This window comes from Carassius gibelio, chromosome B15 (genome assembly GCF_023724105.1).
Source record: "Carassius gibelio isolate Cgi1373 ecotype wild population from Czech Republic chromosome B15, carGib1.2-hapl.c, whole genome shotgun sequence".
NCBI lineage: Eukaryota > Metazoa > Chordata > Actinopteri > Cypriniformes > Cyprinidae > Carassius > Carassius gibelio.
The window spans coordinates 26,761,409-26,781,593 of NC_068410.1; the positions used below are offsets into that span (position 1 = coordinate 26,761,409).

At 38.0% G+C, this 20,185-nt stretch overlaps 1 protein-coding gene across 1 annotated transcript; it reads left to right on the forward strand.

The window, feature by feature from the left end:
- Nucleotides 1-630: 630 nt before the first annotated feature.
- On the forward strand, nt 631-19,161 carry rinl (Ras and Rab interactor-like). Its single transcript, XM_052576121.1, has 12 exons — nt 631-893; nt 1,727-1,855; nt 1,937-2,096; nt 8,925-9,033; nt 9,558-9,630; nt 10,450-10,538; nt 10,645-10,736; nt 14,157-14,379; nt 15,891-16,502; nt 16,739-17,056; nt 17,830-17,961; nt 18,211-19,161. The coding sequence occupies exons 2-12, from the start codon at nt 1,809-1,811 to the stop codon at nt 18,648-18,650; spliced, it is 2,295 nt and encodes a 764-aa protein (XP_052432081.1). The 5' UTR covers nt 631-893; nt 1,727-1,808; the 3' UTR covers nt 18,651-19,161.
- Nucleotides 19,162-20,185: the final 1,024 nt, after the last annotated feature.

Sequence of the window (20,185 nt, forward strand, 5' to 3'; positions counted from 1 at the left end):
ATCTTTTTTGCATGAGTATGATGCTATAATTTGCTTACCCTATGCTTTTAGCAGTAAGTAGTAACATGTAGTTTGTTATTGCTTTATTATTATTAACACTTTCATATTAGCTTTTCTCACTTACATTTGTTGTTAACATGCTATATTTACAGTGTGATGATGAAACGATCTCTGGGTTAAACGACCTTTGTGATAATTAGTACCAGATTATAGATAGCACTGAAATGTTACAGTTCTCAAACGTTTATTGAAACCTTTAACCGTTTTAATCTTAAATAACTTTTTTTAGAGATGGATATGTGTTTGACCTTAATTAAAGTTAATATGGAATTTAATGTAAGAGGAAATTCATTGAGGAACAATGGGTAACTGTCTTCCCCTGAACTCAGTTATTAGCAGAACTAACAGTAAGTTCACATAAAAATAAAAGGGGCTTTATTTTGTGACTGTTGATACATTGAAACCGATATAAACTGAGCTGCGTGATGCTGTTGCATATGAAAGTAACACTCGTTCAGCTATAATCTATCTGCATTATGTGACATCCTACTTCTGTCACTGTGTCAAGTTTTCACTGTGAGGTTTACCGCAACCATCAATATGGGTGGAGCTTATAGTGCGAGACACACACAAAATCATCATCAAAAGTACTGTCACTCTCAAGCTCAAACTGAACTTCAGTGTGACTGAAATTGATGGCTTGAACATCACTGGAGCAAAAGTGAATCTCACTGTCGGCGACGTGAGAGAGTTAGGACAGATCCGTGATGAGGAGTGTCAGCTACATCACACGTGAATCTGCAGAGTGTGGAGGTGTGTGGAGGTGTTTGGAGCAGCTTTCACAGATGCTCACTCTTTTCTTCATGTAGGAGGACATTTTGAAGACACCACATGTGAGTTCAACTCTGACTTCTGTTTGCATCATTACAAGTGAGTTACTTGCTCTTGAGACATGGGCCAAAGTAGGCTTTAGACATGGATTTATTATTTTTTTATAATTCTTTTATTTATTTATTTTAAGTTTAATGTATGTAGCTTACATAGCCTGTCAAGGCATTATGACGTCCAAAGGTATTTACTGTAGGTTTTACATTTCTTACATTTTTTTTTTTTTTACAGAAATGTCAGAACTGTAAACAAATAATAATAATAATAAAAAAATAAAAACCGCCATGAATAAAAATATTATAAATATTTACATTGCTTACAGATAAAGGCCTACCAGTGAGACAAAAATAATAATTTAAGTATTAAGGAGTGTTGTAACGATGGGCAATTTAGTACTCTGAAATTGATGTAATAATTGTCAGAATTAGAACTTTTTTTATTCACTGGCACTATTTATGTATCATGAAATGTTAGCTTGAGTTTATACTGCGTGATAATTTAACCATTCATACATGATCCATCCACAGTATTGTTATTCGGAAGTGATAAATAGCAGTTTTGAGCAACAATGTTTGCCCAAATATTTGATAATTTGTTCAACAAGTTGGAAAGTATTTTTAATTTATTTGTAATTTATTTATTTATTGAAACTCTTTCCTAAAAAAAAATAAAAAAGAAGAAACGGACTGTAGATTTCACCACTGATAGAACACATGAGCTATTAACAAAGAACTGTGACAAAGCAAGAGTGAATGAAAAATACCAATGAAGGATGTGGGGTTAGAGAGAAATCATATTTCTTAATTTCCTTTGTTTCTCTATTTCTAAATTTCTGCAGGGTTACAGCAACATAGCTAAAATGGAGGAGCTTATAACAGAATAGATTTCCTGAACAGGTCCATCGCTATTCTGTTGGACCAATGATGATGAAAGATTCAAAAGATGAATTCACAACCAGTGAGAACAGGTGAGAGAGAACAAGGATCCAATCTTCAGTAAAGGTAATCACCATTTTATTCCATGTGCATTTTTTTTTTTTTATCAATAGAGAAAATCCTGCTAGCACAGTACCCAATGGGGTCTCCAAAGATGACACAAAACTCCTGAGTCTGCTGAGAGGTTTACGGTTGTGTCAGGATGCGTGGGCTCCCAAAAGTCCCTGGGACAGTCATGGAGCACACGCCGCTCTGTGGGGCAGACCTGCCGGGGTGGGTGCCTTCCTTTTTATCAGTGCTTACTAATTAAGTTACTAATTATTTTCAGCAGTATTCCTGTAAACCTTGATGTTGTCAGTGCTATAAAAAAAGGTTTTTTAGTTAAATACAACTTGAAATATGACTCATACATAATTCAATAATTTAAATTCTATCAAATCTAGTCTTACTAGGGCTGGGGGATAGACATAGGTACAGGTAGTTTTAGCGCATAACCCATCCCTACTGAAAAAAAAAAATTCTAACTACCTTTCTAATCTTTTTTTGTATTCTATTTTCTTTTAATTTATTACACAATTATATATAAAAAGACCTATAACACTAGTTTGCTCTATTCTTTTTCTATTCTATCTGTTTTCTTTTTGATTTATTATATTATTTAAAAGCCCTTGCTAAGTGTACTGCATTTACGCTAACTGAGACTTGTTATAACACTTGTACATCATTGCTCTTTTGTTGTTTTTGATTGCTTCCATTGTCCTCATTTGTAAGTCTTTTTGTATAAAAGTGTCTGCTAAATGTCAATTGATACTTATTTACATTTATTCATTTAGCGGACGCTTTTATCCAAAGTGACTTACAATTGCTATATATATATATATATGTAAGAGGTCACACACCTCTGGAACAACTAGGGGTTAAGTGTCTTGCTCAGGAACACATTGGTGTCTCACAATGGATTCGAACCCGGGTCTCTCACGCCAAAGGCATGTGTCTTAGCCACTGTTCCAACACCACCCTGCTTATTTTATAAAACTATACTGTGGAAAGTCCCTGTTCCCTTTGATATTTCCCTGTTTAATATAAGCCATTTCTTTGTCTATGTGCATAGTGGAAGCATAGTTGTATAGTGCAGTGGAGAAGTTTATTCTGTGATTGATTTATGGTAGAGGTTGTCATCATTTCTTGTTTATAATTGAGCTGTAAAACTTTCATGCTACGGTTGAATGAAATGCATGAGGAAGATGAAATGCAAACAGTCTTTAATAAATCCACTCAAGGGTAAATCCAGAACAGAACAGGCAGGAGACACACGTAGAGACGTAGTAGACCAGACGAGGAAACACAAGACTGAACACATCTTAAATACATTGGTAAATGAAGATAATTAACAAGAACCACATCTGAACCAAATGAAAATCAGACATACACTGAAAACTAGGTCAACTGACCACATGGGGAAGGAAACACAAAAAAAAGGTCCTTGAGGTGTGACAGTTCACCCCCCTCTCGAAAAGGTGCAACCTTGCGCCACAGGAACATCAAAGGAAGGGACAATTGAATTACTTGCTCTTGAGACATGGGCCGAAATAGGCTTCAAGTAGTCAAGTCAAGTCAAGTCACCTTTATTTATATAGCGCTTTAAACAAAATACATTGCTTCAAAACAACTGAACAACATTCATTAGGAAAACAGTGTGTCAATAATGCAAAATTACAGTTAAAGGCAGTTCATCACTGAATTCAGTGATGTCATCTCTGTTCAGTTTAAATAGTGTCTGTGCATTTATTTGCAATCAAGTCAACGATATTGCTGTAGATGAAGTGACCCCAACTAAGCAAGCCAGAGGCAACAGCGGCAAGGAACCGAAACTCCATCGGTGACAGAATGGAGAAACCAGGCTCAGTTGGGGGGCCAGTTCTCCTCTGACCAGACGAAACCAGTAGTTCAATTCCAGGCTGCAGCAAAGTCAGATTGTGCAGAAGAATCATCTGTTTCCTGTGGTCTTGTCCTGGTGGTCCTCTGAGACAAGGTCTTTACAGGGGATCTGTATCTGGGGCTCTAGTTGTCCTGGTCTCCGCTGTCTTTCAGGGCTGTAGAGGTCCTTTCTAGGTGCTGATCCACCATCTGGTCTGGATACGTACTGGATCTGGTGGCTACGGTGACCTCGGAATAAGAGAGAAACAGACTAATATTAGCGTAGATGCCATTCTTCTAATGATGTAGCAAGTACATCGGGTGGTATGGGTGTTTCCCAGTTCCGGTTTACCTAATTAGTGCAGCCTAAAAATCCTTTAACGGATTTGGATACTAAAAGAATATTAGTATGTTATGTGTAAACCAGGTTAAAAAGATGGGTCTTTAATCTAGATTTAAACTGCCAGAGTATGTCTGCCTCCCGAACAATGTTAGGTTATTCCAGAGTTTAGGTGCCAAATAGGAAAAGGATCTGCCGCCCGCAGTTGATTTTGATATTCTAGGTATTATCAAATTGCCTGAGTTTTGAGAACGTAGCAGACGTAGAGGAGTATAATGTAAAAGGAGCTCATTCAAATACTGAGGTGCTAAACCATTCAGGGCTTTATAAGTAATAAGAAATATTTTAAAATCTATACGATGTTTGATAGGGAGCCAGTGCAGTGTGGACAGGACTGGGCTAATATGGTCATATTTCCTGGTTCTAGTAAGAACTCTTGCTGCTGCATTTTGGATTAGCTGTAGTTTGTTTACTAAGTGTGCAGAACAACCACCCAATAAAGCATTACAGTAATCTAACCTTGACGTCATAAATGCATGGATTAAAATTCCTGCATTTGACATTGAGAGCATAGGCCACATTTTTGAGATGGAAAAATGCAGTTTTACAAATGTTAGAAACGTGGCTTTCTAAGGAAAGATTGCAGTCACATAGCACACCTAGGTTCCTAACTGATGACGAAGAATTGACAGAGCAGCCATCAAGTCAGACAGTGTTCTAGGTTATTACATGCAGAGTTTTTAGGTCCTATAATTAACACCTCTGTTTTTTCAGAATTTAGCAGTAAGAAATTACTAGTCATCCAGTTTTTTTATATCAACAATGCATTCCATTAGTTTTTCAAATTGGTGTGTTTCACCGGGCCGCAAATAAATATAGAGCTGAGTATCATCAGCATAACAGTGAAAGCTAACACCATGTTTCCTGATGATATCTCCCAAGGGTAACATATAAAGCGTGAAGAATAGCGGCCCTAGTACTGAGCCTTGAGGTACTCCATACTGCACTTGTGATCGATATGATACATCTTCATTCACTGCTACGAACTGATTTAAACCATGCTAGTGCACTTCCATTAATGCCAACAAAGTGTTCAAGTCTATGCAAAAGAATGTTGTGGTCAATTGTGTCAAACGCAGCACTAAGATCCAATAAAACTAATAGAGAGATACAACCACGATCAGATGATAAGAGCAGGTCATTTGTAACTCTAAAGAGAGCAGTCTCAGTACTATGATACGGTCTTAATCCTGACTGGAAGTCCTCATATATACCATTTCTCTCTAAGAAGGAATATAATTGTGAGGATACCACCCTTTCTAGTATCTTGGACAGAAAAGGGAGATTCGAGATTGGTCTATAATTAACTAGTTCTTTGAAGTAAAGTTGTGTTTTTTTTTTTTTGATGAGAGGCTTAATAACAGCCAGCTTGAAGGTTTTGGGGACATATTCTACTGACAATGAGGAACTAATAATAGTCAGAAGAGGATCTATGACTTCTGGAAGCACCTCTTTTAGGAGCTTAGATGGTATAGGGTGTAACATACATGTTGTTGGTTTAGATGATTTAACAAGTTAATTTAGCCACTGTATTGAATAAATACCTGGGGTTATGTTTGTTTTCTTCTAAAAGATAAAAGAAAAGAAAAGAAAAGAAAAGAAAAGTAATTGGATCTAGCAGATTTTAATGCTTTTCTGTAGGATAGTTTACTTTCCCGCCAAGCAAAACGAAATACCTCTAGTTTTCTTTTCCTCCAGCTGCGCTCCATTTTTCGGGTTGCTCTCTTTAGGGTGTGAGTATGCTCATTATACCATGGTGTCATACTGGTTTCCTTAACCTTCCTTAAGCATAAAGGAACAACTTTATTTAAAATGCTAAAAAAAAAAAAAGGTCCATAGTTTCTGTTACATCATCAAGTTGTTCTGACATTTTGGATAGCTAAGGAAAATTACTTAAAAAGCAGTCTTTTGTGGTATAAGTAATGGTTCTTCCATACTTTTTAACAAGAAGTAGAATTTACAATTTTGGCTATATGAAGTTTGCACAAAGCTAAACAATGAAGTGAAATTTTTCTATATTTTTATTTCTATTTAAAGTTTACTGTATGTAGCCATAGCCTATCGAGGCATTTATGATGTTCAAAGGTATTTACCGTAGGTTTTACATTTGAGAACAATCTGCTGCTTCTTCCATTTTTTTACTGTTGGTGGAGGACAAACGAGTGGATGTGGAATGGTGACCAGGGACGGCAAAGGGCTGGGAGGAAGGTAGGCAGACAGACAGACAAAACAGATGGAGGCTCTAGCAGAGGAAGGACACCAGGGAGGAGGTCGACAGCCGAAAAACAGGGTGGAGCTGTCGGAGGAGGGAGACAGGCAGGAGCGGAGGAGCCATCAGGAACCCAGAGCCCAGCCAGGATGGCGGTCCATGGTGAAGCAGACGAAGGGAGTAGCCATGGTGGAGGAAGAGCTGATGACTCCAGGGGGGTGACCGACGGTAGTGGAGCAGGTAGTGGTGGAGCCGAGGCGGAGACGGAGAGCCAGTAAGCCAAGGTGACGGGGGAGGATCCAGAGGGAAGAACGAGACAAAAGTAGGGATCCGGAAGGATGCGGTGGACCCAGAGCAACAGAGGACCAAGGTGGAGCTGGAGGGAAGAAGGAGCCTGAAAGAGCCATAGGGACGAGGTGTAGCCAGAGGAGTATCAAGGCAGCAGATGGTCGATGACAGACCAAGGCTGAGCCGTAAGGACAAACCATCCCTGCGGTGCTATTGTGCTGATGGGGCACAGTGGAGAGGAGGAAGCTAGGAGCTATGGTGGAGCTGCTGGGTCAACAGGTCGAGGTGGAGGCTGGAGACAGAGACAAGGGATCCTCCAGACACAACAGATTATAGACATGCATCCATATATGCACCTATATAGATAGACATGCGCAGATGACGGGCTGAGGGTGACCAGAAGGGCTGCCAGGAGACAGCGGAGGAGATGCTGAGGGCTGGGACAGAGGTGGTGGGAGAGGGAGGCTGGCCGGGAGTTCAGGATCCTCAGGGGGATTCATTCAATTTATTTGTATAGTGCTTTTTGTAATACAATACTCTTAGGGGTTGGCATCATCTCTTCTCAGGTGTTCTGGATCCAGATTTGGAGCTTGTGTAAATCCTAGATCTGTGACAAAACAGAGAAACAAGCTCTGCTGTCCATGGCACTCTCCCTGCGGTGAGCACTGTAGCCGGCTCTCGCACTTGGTCTGACGTCACAGGCTTTGATAAACCTGTAATAATGATATAGGATATTTAAGAGCAGTTGGGGTGGACTTTGAGGGAAACTGGACACAAAAGTGCATTCAGAAGGTATTCAGACCCCCTTCACTTTTTTCAATTTTGTTATGTTGCAGCCTGATAATACAAATTGTTTAAATTATGTATACCATTGTTCATTTATATCCATTGTCCATTAATATGTTACAGTCATTTGTACCTTTTATGTGGAGGCTTTAATGCCATCTGCTTCCAGTTATTAAAAAATAAAAAAACCTTATAACCTGCTTATAATATTACAAACTTTCTTATTTCTGAACATATTGTTTTAATTTATTTAATTATTTTTTTAATTTATATTTTTCATGAACACATTGGTCTGTAGCGCAAATAGTTTTACCATTAAATGCACTTTCCTCCAGTTAATTACCTACTGAATCGGAAGTCTTGCCAATTACATCACAGAAAATAGCAACTTAGTTTTGCAAATAAGAAGTCCTATATTTATACACGTGTGCCTCAAACCACATTCTTCCGTGAAGAGGATCATTGCCAAGCCATGTACTTTCGGAAGACGTGAATTTATTATCATATATATGAAATTTTCCTTAATGATATAATATATATATATATATATATATATATATATATATGTATATATATGAAATTTTCCTTAAACTAGTGCCACTAACTGAAGTTGAGCTTTGTGTTTTTTTACAGAATAAAATCTACCGTTATGTTGTAGATATTTGCAGAAGTAGAGTTTGATAAGTTTGCATAAAGGATGACTGCAAGTGCACTTAAAGAGAGGCAGAGTGGTGGTGTAAGATCAGATAAAGACCTATTCCAGGGTTTGTGGAAGTGATTATTTATGTTGGTGTTACTTTGGTTTGGTTTGGTTTGTGTTTCTGCTAGTATAACGCTCATTTGTGTTTTTAAAAATAATTATGGAAAAATACAAGATTACATAATATTTATTTATTTATTTATTACATTTTGGCTTTATTTTGAATAAAGTATCCAGGGATCTAATGTTGTACATTTAAAAAAAGTGTTGACATATGTTGAAAGTCTGTATGTGTGAGCAACTTTTTTTCCCCCTCCACCTTTCAAAACCATGAAATATGCTTTCATATTTACACTCTATATAACGAGTAAATGATGTCAATTATCAAAGGTCTCATTTCACTTCCTTTGTGGTCAATGTAAAGGAGCTAAATCCTCAAACAAAGTTCTTGAAACGTTATTTCTATATTTTGAATTTGAAAGAAAGTTAGCTGCTGTGTATATTCTAGAAGCATATCCATGATAGGTTTTAATAAGCTAATTTAATACTGATAACTAAAGTAGTCATCTATATTTAGATTTTTTTTGCCACCTAACTTTGGTGTGCACTGACTTCCTCTTGTAAGAGTGCTTACCCACAAAGTGAGCATTTCCTTGAATTCAGTGGTTGTTGTATTGCTTTTTCAAATGAGTGCTCAACTGATTAGTACCACAGTGATACATTATTCTCCATGATATTTTGATTCTCAATGATTTAAGCATAACAGCGAAATGACTGTTAAATAGCTGTTCATTTACACAGAGTTTCCTGGTGGTCCAAGACTCTTCGTCTCAAGACCAGCTTCTGTGTGTGTCTGTGGGGGACAGAGGGGAGCCGGTCAAAGAATTCCCCATCTTAACCACTGGAACAGGTACAAAAAAGCCTTTTCATCTTTGATTGCTGCTCAGATACGCTATACCCAAGTTTCTAATCACAAGTCAGAAATTAACATGACCTCAAGCATTTATCATGATCAACATGTTCTCATGACGTCGTGTTCTCAACACCTCTATGAAAGAGCCACCTGGGGTTTTTTTTTTTTTTTTTTTTGGCAAGGAAGTGAATGAGCTGCCAGGCATAATGCAGTTCTAAAGCATGCATGTTCTCTACGTTTCCTGTTACAAACTGACATGAGAAGAACAGAATGGGAAGAGTTTGTACAATGTAGGCTACATGAGACGTTTGTGCAAAGTTCAGTCAACTCTTCTACGCAGCAGTTTGTTCTCTATTTGTGCATGCTGATAAAATTCACATCCTGAACCCTACAGTCTTCCTATTTCCTCATTGCATTTGTGTACTTTTGAAGTTCATGACTAGTCTGTCCAGTTTCTCTCTATTACTCATAGTGTTCGTCTGACTCAGTTAGTTCTCTTGTCTCTATTTTTTCTTTCATAGCTCTGCACTTGACGGCATCACACCTGGCTTTCCCTGATCTCTTTCAGCTGCTGCACTTCTACACAGTGAGCAGGTGGGACTCAGTTCTTTTTATCTAGCAGCTGTTGATAAGGAAGCACGTCTGTTTTGCTTGATAACAGGATGCTATCACAGGAAGCTCTGTGCACCCCTGTGTTGGGTAGTAAGTTATATTCAATTTGCTATGCATTGTATAAAGAACTGGTAACTTGCAATGATTCCACCCATAAAAATGTGTTTTGTTGGTATAAATTCATGTATATAATTTGGTTCAGTGGTGTTAAATAATATTTTTGACTTGAATAAAACCAGTTATTTTAGATGTTACAAATTGTGGTTACCATGTCGGACAAACGATCTCAAATAATCAATAATCTGTTTGTTTCTATTGCAGTAAAATTGTAATTTGGCATAATATTACACTTTTAAGGGGCACCCTGTAATTGATACATTAAAGAAAAATTTGAAACTTATTAAACCTGATTAAAAGTTTGTGTGTTGGTATAAAGGCTGTATTAAGGTTGGATCAGTGCTGTTAAATAATATTTATTCTTTATTAACGTTATTAAAAATAGTTACTTTTAAAGTTACTTTGAACTTACGATATAAATATTGCTATAAATATATAGGTAGCACTTTATTTTACAGTCATGTTTCTCATGTACATACTATGTACTTATTATAATAATTACAATAACTATGTAATAACTAGGTACTAACCCTGAACCTATCCCTAAACCTAACCCTACTCCATGTACTTACCTTGTATTACCAGAACTTTCTTAGATAAATACACTGTAAGTACACTATAAGTATTTTTTTATTTATTTATTTTTGTATTATCTGACATCTGCTACACTTAATTTTCTCTCAGGGATGTTTTGCCTGTCTGTTTATTGGTTCCCTCATGGGTTTACTCCCTTAAAAGTCTTCCAGATCATCTCATTCCTCTGCTTGGTCCAAGTTAGTACTTGCGCTGTCATTCACTATCCTCTGTACTACATTATAACTCTGACGTTATGCAAATCGGACTCTCTGAATTCTAGTGATTTGTGTGTTTGACCTTTAGAGACCTGGCTGTGCCCCTCTTCAGATCCGCTGATTAGCAGTATGAAACCAGAAACCAAAGACATGGCAGAAACAATCATGTGCACTATACAGGTGATACAAACCCTCTGACTCTGGCCTTTACTTTACTTCTCTGATAATTCAAATTTCTGAATTTATTAATGGGGTATGTCATAAAGCAGACTACTGTACATATAAAGATACTAGGTCTTGCCCCTGTTTGTTTTAAGTACTGCCCATGTAACTTGTTTTAGAGAAAATGACTAATCATTTGAGAGAAATAATTGGTATCACTTTATCTTAAAGTGTTCCTGTTTCATGTTACATCTACTTTCTGTAGTAGAAACTGGTCCTTATTTGTGTTACGGTATTACACTGCAACAATGGACGCCTAATAGTAAAGTGTAACCAAATATTCGTGGATCTTAGACTGTCTGGTTCACATGAATTTTAATGTCTATCATCTAGACACTAGCTATGTTTCCATTCAAAGTTACAAATTAAACTTATGCGCAAAATTGGATCATTGCATAAAACATTTGTGAAGCAGCATTTCCATCCAGTGAGTTGAAGAGAACAAAATGGTCACTTTCCGATTATTTTGCGCTAAATTTTACAAAGAATAGGAGAAGGCGCTGTACTGTATGTAATAATCCTAGTATGCAATAAATTAGGAGCTTTAGAGAGCGCAGACTAAATATGCTCATGTTTGGGAAAGCAGTTTTGGGAGTTAGTTATAACGAAGCACTTTGGCAAGACTTTGCTCAAGCATTTTAGAACGAAAAAACTAGCATTTAAATGCAATGAGATCGGTCTTTGGTTGGTCCAGTTATACTGTCCCATCACAAAGTTATATGTCTTTGAAGTTTGAAGGAAGTCTTGAAGGAAGTTTGTTCATGTTTTATTACCGGATAAGTAATTTATTCTACTTGGTTGAGTGCAGCAGATTTATGCAAATTTTAAGTATATTTGCCCATCTTGCCATTTCCATCCAGGGTTTTTTTTTTCTCCTTTATTTATTTATTTTTTTACACAATATCCCAAAATGTGCATAGAAATAGGTGGATGGAAACATATCTACTGACAATAAGTTACCAAAAGGATTGTAATCCGCCAAATCAGTTGGTAGGCAATAAACTTGTGGTCAACTATAGTGTTTCCACTGTCGGGCTAAAAGCGGGCATGCAAGTGCGTGCCAGGGCCAGTCACATTTCCACTGTCACTTCCGGGGCTTGATCATGCCTCTTCGGTGCTTCTTCTGTGCTTCTTCGGGGCCAACGGCCAGGGTTTTTTGGCCCGACAAAAACCTTGGGCCAAAGTAGGCTAGCAGGGGCTAGAAGAGGAGTTATGAAGAAAGGCGAAGTTTCTCCACATCTGGAGAGTGTCAGCGCCGCGGATCATTTCATAAAGATAACAGCTATAACACCAGAATTAAAGACTTTTTAAAATAAGTTGAGCTCAAAACTCACTTTCAGTCAGCAGCGAGTGTTTAAAATAACTTGATCTGATGTAGATTATAATCACCATACAAGGCAGAAATATTTATAAGACTTTGCACGCTAGGCATTAACATTACCACAGTAAACATGGTAAATGTGACCGATGGAGAAATCAGACGTCAGCTTCTTATTCTCTATCACAAGCTTATATAAAAATATATAAATGATCATTCTTTCTAAATGTGATGTATATAGGCTATTGTGACTTCAAATAAACAGAAACAGACTCGACTGAGTAAGCAGGATAACGCTTTTCTGTGTGACATTTTCAATTATAATAAATTAATTAATCATGATCAAAGTATCACTTATTATAGTAAAAACATCATGCTTTCGGATTTAAATATTTAACAAAGCATGCAAACAAATGGTCGCTTTTATCGTGTTCGTTTTGTGATCGTGCTAGTTCCAGTGACTTATTTCTTATTCGTTTTCTGATAACTTCTCTTTGTTGGTGAAATGAAAGGGTTTCGTGATGTTGTTTCTGAGAGGCGTGTAAAGGGCGGGTTTTAGTGAAGCGCAGTTAAGCTTCTGGCTCGACAGTGGAAACCCTGCAATATTTTGGCCTCGGTGCTACAGGAACGTATTGGACTTTTAAGTGCAATATCTAAATATTGATTTATGCTGCTTTAATGTATGAAAATCCCCAAACCTGTGTAGCGGTGAACAAGGACATTGAAATGTACTGCCACAACTAATGTATCCATTAGGAATCTATTCTCTTTAATCTTTGCGATTCTATATACAGTGGGGCTCGACCCCTTGCAGAATCAGTGAAAATATGAGTAATTTTCAAAATATAAGAGAGATCATACTAAATGCGTGTTATATTTTATTTAGTACTGTACTGAGTAAGATATTATACATAAAAGATGTTAACATTTAGTCCACAAGACAAAAAAAATGCTGAAATTATTAAAATAACCCCACTCAAAAGTTTGGGAACCCTTGGTTCTTAATACTGTGTTCTGTCACCTGATGATCCTCGACTGTCTTTCTGTTTTGTGATGGTTGTGCATGAGTCCCTTGTTTGTTCTGAACAGTTAAACTGAGCAGCGTTCTTCAGAAAAATCTTTAAGCTCCTGCAGATTCTTCAGTTTTCCAGCATCTTTGCATATTTGAACCCTTTCAAGCAGGGACTTTATGATTTTGAGATACATCTTTTCAGACTGAGGACATTTGAGGGACTCAAACACAACTATTTAAAAATATTCAAACATTCACTGATGCTCCAGAAGGAAACAAGATGCATTAAGAGCTGGGGGTGAAAACTTTTGGAATTTGAAGATCAAGGTAAATTGTACTTAATTTGTGTACCGGGAAACATACAAGTATCTTCTGTTGCTTACGAAGGGCAGAACTAAATGGAAAACAATTATATTTCAACAAAATAAGACAAATTTGGCCATCTTCATCGTGTTCAAAAGTTTTCACCCCCCAGCTCTTAATGCATTTTGTTTCCTCCTGGAGCATCAGTGAATATTTGAATCTTTTTAAATAGTTGTGTTTGAGTCCCTCAAATGTCCTCAGTGTGATAAGGTGCATCTCAAAATCATAAAGTCCCTGCTTGAAAGGGTTCAAATATGCAAAGATGCTGGAAAACTGAAGAATCTGCAGGACCTTAAAGATTTTTCTGAAGAACGCTGCTCAGTTTAACTGTTCAGAACAAACAAGGGACTCTTGCTCAACCATCACAAAACAGAAAGACAGTCGTGGATCATCAGTTAACAGCACACAGTACTAAGAACCAAGGGTTCCCAAACTTTTGAGTGGGGTTATTTTAATAATTTCAGCATTTTTTTTGTCTTGTGGACTAAATGTTAATATCTTTTATGTACAATATTTTACTCAGGACAGTACTAAATAAAATATAACATGCATTTAATATGATCTCTCTTATTTTTTGAAAATTACTCGCATTTTCACAGATTTTGCAAGGGGTGCCCAAACTTTCGAGCCCCACTGTACTGTGTGTGGGAGGCAAGACCATGAAATTGTTTCTACTTGTTGGTAGGTTACAGCTGCCAGTGGTGCCATGTGCTTCATCAATCCCTTGTACCTTCAAGAGCATGGTGACGATTGGCTCACTCATTCTTCAGCCAGCTCAGTCAATCTTCCAATGAACTTCAGGCGAGACAAGCGGTTAAGTACCACGAGAGCATGGGCAGGGAGAGGACTCAAACAAAGGTCATCTACACTATCTGATGACAACTCCAGCAGCTTTGACCATGACAGAGGTAGTGGCAGTCCTTTATTTCTGCCAGCTATCTTTTACTTTTATACTGTCAGTTCTCTAATCTGTTCATGTGCCTTTGTTATTGTTGTTAGTTTGTATTTTTTTAGTTAAGATATATCTGTTCAGCTTTGATTTATTTCAGTTCTAGTTTTGGTAATTCTAGTACTTCAACTTATTTTATTTAAGTTTGTTTCTAAGGCACATTTATAATTATAATTTAAGATTTTTACATTTAATGTGAAAAACTACAAAGATTTTCTCATCTGTTTTTAGAGATATTTTGATTACTGTGCATATCTTTAAAGCCTGTTTTCTCAGAATGCTATTTTTCTCCTCCACTGACCCAAACATTTCCAATTTAATAGCACTAGCATAGTGGTAGTATTTTCTGAGTGTTTTTTGGAGTGAAAAAGAAAGAAAAAAGAAATACAAAATTCCCATCTGTAGAAACCTTTAACTCTAATATGTCAAAAAAAATTAAACAAGAATTTTGAACCTGGCTTCATCGAATGTTCAGATGTTTGCAATTTAATGCAAATTTAATTATAGATGTATAAATGTTCTTAAAGGGATACTACACCCTAAAATTTTGTCTTTAATCACTTACCCCCATGTCGTTCCAAACCCGTAAAAGTTCGTCTTCTGAACACAATTAGAGATATTTTGGATGAAAACCTGGAGGCTTGAGACTGTCCCATAGACTGCCAAGTAAATAACAGTGCCAACGTCCATAAAAGGTATGAAAAGCATCGTCAGAATACTCTATCTGCCATCAGATGTGCAATCTGGGTTATATGAAGCGACAGAAACACTTGTAAGCGAAGAAAACAAAAATAATGTCTTTATTCAGTAATTCCTTTCTCAACGGTCTCCTCTGTGTCCCTCCATATCACTGTGCTGTCTATGCTCTTCTGTGTCCTCCGCACCACAATGCGATGCGCTGTTTAATTTCAAATCAAAGCTAAATGCATGTAGAAACAGTGCATCCTTGTGGTGCGGAGGACACAGAAGAGCATACGCAGCACAGTGATACAGAGTGACACAGTGGAGAGGAATAATTTAATAAAGTCTTCTCATACAAAAGTATTCTTGTCGCTTCATAATGTCACGGTTGAATCACTGATGACAGATGGACGATTCTGACGATACTTTTCATACTTTCCTGGACCTTGAAACAGTTATTTATTTGGCAGTCTATGGGACAGTTTCAAGCCCCCCTGTTTTCATCCAAAATATCTTAAATTGTGTTCCGAAGACGAACAAAGCTTTTATGGGTTTGGAACGACATGGGGGTTAAGTGTTTAAAGACAAAATTTTCATTTTTGGGTGGAATAGCCCTTTAATGTAATCAGTCAACTGGAGAAGTATGGTGATATCTATTAGTTTGTTGTTGTAGTTTTTTACCCTATTCACCTGTGGTGTCTTGCCTTAAGCTGTAATGTTTATGTACTACATCAGGATCTCTCGATAAAAAGGCATATCTCAGGTTAATGTCTTTGTTACTTCTCAAAGGATCATTTGAGAAGAATCCAGACTCTCCAGTTCCCCCAAGTGGAGTTGTGCTTCGAAGGGCGAGCGGCGCCGGCAATGAAGACCCCCTGAAAAGAGCAAGTGTTGACTCTATTCAAAGCCCTCTCCCTCAGTCACCACACCGTGTGTCGTGGATAGAAGACAAGATATGGCTGAACTCATCACTTCCTTCCTCTCTGCTTCAACCGCCCGGCTTAGAGCTGGACTCGCTGTCGGTCAGCAGTATAGAGGAGGAGTCTGAGCCAGCTATAAGCCCCTCCCCATCACTACCTTCGCCCCGCCTCCACTTGGCAGATAAGATGAAGAATCGCCTCTCCGCAGTGGGTCAGGCTCTCGGTGGACTTGTGTCGCCATACCGCAGACTGAGTAAACGTGTCCAGGAGATAGCGGAGCGGAAGAGCGGGGCTTTTGCTGAGGCTGTCCGGGGATTTGTTGAGCAGACTCTTGCAAGCGGGGTCAGTTCTGGAGTGACCTGCACAGAGATGCTGCAGGAAGTGCGTTCATCTCTCACCTCTCTGAGGGAAACCCTGTTTGATTGTCCAGAGATCCAAAGCATCACAGACAGCATCACAGACACTCCGGATTTTGAGCTGGGTATGCATTACACATTTCACAGCTGTCTGTTTTTTTACATATATATTTTCATGGGTCTAGAATTAAGAAAAAAAAATCTTAAAGCTAATCTTATGTGGTTTACAATAGAAAGCATGTTTGGTCATGATGACACAGCACAAAACTTTCTAGCAAGAATTCCATACAGTGACAATTCTTTTATTTGCCTTTACTAAAACCAAATTTATTCACAAATCTGTTTTTCTCTCTGCCTTTAGATGCTATGCTGGAGCTTTCCTTACATAAAGTCGCTCTGAAGCCAGTTTACTCTCACCTTTACGTGTGTCTGAAGACAGCACGCAGGGATGATGGCACTCTGCAGCGTTTAGAGGCCAACAAGAGCACCCTGGAGAACTGTAGCCTGGAGGAGCTGGAGGGCACAGCAGGGGCCGGGGTGCCTGATTCCAGCATGATGGATAAGATCCAGCAACGCTGGACCACAATGCATGAGGCCTATTCCCCCAGTAAAAAAGTTGACACCCTGCTCAAAGTCTGCAAGAATATCTACCATAGTATGAATGCTAATGCCAAGCCTGGTGAGTGAAGTGCTACTGTACAGTAGACACATAATGCAGATTCTCTTGATATTCAACATTCCACTTCCTTTCAACGATGACCTTGTACGTTCATTTCTATACAGTGGCCAAAACTATTAGAACACTAGTACTTTCACCAGCTAAAAATGATTTAAGGTCAGTTATTTCTATCTTTTGCTGTAGTGTGTCAGTAGGAAATATCAGTTAACATTTAATTGTAATAATCCAGTGAGATTTTGGTCTGACGACAGCCAGTGCTCCACACAGAGATCTAGATCTGGAACGACACGAAGAAACAGAACAAACTTGCGTCTCCAAGACGCTTCAAGAAAGCTTCCTGCAAAGCTACAGCACTTTTAGAGTTTTAGGCACTTGTGTAAAAATGCAGTAAAATGAGGATGCCGTTAAAATAGATTTTCTTTATCAATGAACTTCTGTTAACTAAATCAAGTCAACATTTGGTGTGACCATCTTTATGTTTATAGCAGCTTTTGCGCTAGGTGCACTTGCACGTAGTTCTTCAGTTTCTTGAATCACCTTGGAGACGTTGGCACAGTTCTTCTGGATTTAGTCCTGAATGATGATGGGATCAGATCTCTGTTTCCTACTGACAAACTACAGCAAAAGATGCTGACTTAAAACCATTTTAGCTGCCATTTATACTAGTGCTCTAATAATTTAGATTTGTTCTGTATAGATTACCCAAACATATAGACATAGAGGCATTACTAAAAACCTCCGTCATTAAGGTGCAGATTTATGTTTGATGTCAGGTACGGTCTTCGGGGCAGACGACTTCCTGCCATGCCTGACATGGGTGTTACTGCGTAGTGATGTAGCTACACTTCAGGTGGACACTGACTATATGATGGAGCTGCTAGACCCCCTGCAACTACAAGGAGAGGGTAGGGGGCACACACACATTCCAACCCATCAAGCATTTTCTGTACTCGTTTATATTGTATGCAGTGAGGTTAAAGCAAACAATGTGATTCTTCCAAAGCAATACTCAGTCCAGCATGTCAGCTTATAATAATAAAAATAATGACCGTCAATGGAATCTTCCACCAGAAGGGTGTAGTTTATTAGGTTTTTTGAAATATTCACATAGAAGCATGTGTAACATGGAAACTGTCTTTCGGTCTTTCTCTCAGGTGGGTACTACCTTACGTCTCTCTATGCTGCCCTTTTTTACATCAGCAGCTTCCGGCCTCGTGTAGCGAAGCGGCAACTTAGCGCAGAAGCACACAGATCTCTCAGCCAATGGCATCGCAGACGCACACTGCACTGCAACCAATCACGGCGCAGCAGAAACCGAAGGACCATCCGGAGACACGGGCCGGCAGACGGAAGCCGTAAAACATCGGACGAACAGAACTCTTTGAATGCGAGCACAGAGTCCAGGGGTCCGACCGACGTCATGCTAGCCTCCTCTGACATGCAAGAAACTCTCCAGGGTTTGGATGAAGAGTTAGAGGCGGTAAAGGAAGAAGAGGAGGGACAGATACAGGCTAAAGAGACATTGCACCTCACCAGTTCTAAAACAGAAGATAAAGTGGGAGGTGATGGAGTATGCTGGAAAGAAGATAACTAACACGAGGAATGAGGAAATACTCAAATTTAAATTTCACCTCAAATCATGCAACTTAATAAGAATTCATGCTGTCATTTCTCTAAGCAATCAGATTTCTGATTTTCACTTGTTAGATGATAAAATGAGTGCGGGAAAAAACACCTTGGCAATCATACACAATACCGTCATGGTTGGGGGTGTTGCATTGGCAGGCGCACTCACATTTTTTTCAGAATTATCTAAATTAAAAATATAGTTTTTGTTATCAAATTACTTTCAAGTACATACTGTACTTTGCTTGACATGGACCAGTATGCAGACACTCCAGCAACCACTGTGACAGGGTTATGAAAAATCAAATTAAGAATGCCTTTTGAGTGAATATGAATTGAATTTAAACTGCTGTAAGTACTTTCTAATAATATGTTTCATTTTTCACCATGAATTAATCATGCACTTGTTATCACACAACAAATTTTCTATATACAGAATTGTGCTTTATATTTAATAAATTAACTTTCAATCGAATGACCATGTTGGAAGATTATTTTTTGTTTTGTTTTGTCCATCTTGTTGGACTAATGAAAATGTCTCGGTTGTGTGAATGTCTTGGATCGGTTTGAATGCAGTTCCTCTTCCTGTCGTCCAATCTTCTTGTGTAGGCCTACGATGAATTATCGGCCGTTCATCGTGACCACTAGGGGGAAGTATTGTAATGTTTTTGTTTGTTTTTTTACCAAGAAAGATTGTGAGTTCTCACTGTGTGTTGTAATATTGCTTATGTATTTATTATTGCCATTATATGCCACTTACATTAACTTTTTTGCTCATGGTTTTCAAACCACTTAGGCCTACTAACCACTCCACATTTTCACTGGCCACAATTCTGTTGTTGGGAAATTACATTTTCTATGACTTAATACTGCATACAAATATTTATTTAAATTGATTTTCAGGTCATTTTATTTTGCCTATTAAAAGAGCATTTTATCTTAAACGCATGCAATGTCTTTCATATCAAATTCTTACATTTTGTTAATAATTTCACGTAATATAATAAGACAATATAGGGCTTTAACCAATCAAATTCAATCAGCATATAAAAAAAATTTATCTTTCCGCTGCATTTACACAGACAGTTCAGTGTAGCTGAAATATAGCAAGATGGAAAAGGCCAAAGTGGCTAGTTGGAGTGATTGTGTTAAATTTTCTTTATCATTTGGCAGTACATTGCGAATGGTGATCATAAACACACTCACACAGAGACACGTAACTGTTAATACATGCTTGTTTATATATAATAATCCTTTTTAAAAACAGCCAACAAAAGCCTAGAGGAACGAGATTACAAGCCCCATTATGTATTCAGACCTCTTGCATCTTGCAATACAACTGGTGGATGAGAAGATACCCCCTGACTATGTAAAGCGCTTTGAGTGCCTAGAGAAGCCCTATATAAATGTAAGGAATTATTATTATTATTAACAGTCTATTAAGGCTGTATTTCAGCCACAACAACATCACAAAGTCATCATTTAGAAATAAACAATTATGAA

Excerpts from the sequence above, each read along its gene's own strand:
- rinl (XM_052576121.1), top strand. The coding sequence starts at position 1,809 with ATGATGATGAAAGATTCAAAAGATGAATTCACAACCAGTGAGAACAG. Across the intron at positions 10,737-14,156 it reads CAATCATGTGCACTATACAG|GTTACAGCTGCCAGTGGTGC; the intron begins GTGATACAAACC and ends ACTTGTTGGTAG. Across the intron at positions 14,380-15,890 it reads CAGCTTTGACCATGACAGAG|GATCATTTGAGAAGAATCCA; the intron begins GTAGTGGCAGTC and ends TACTTCTCAAAG.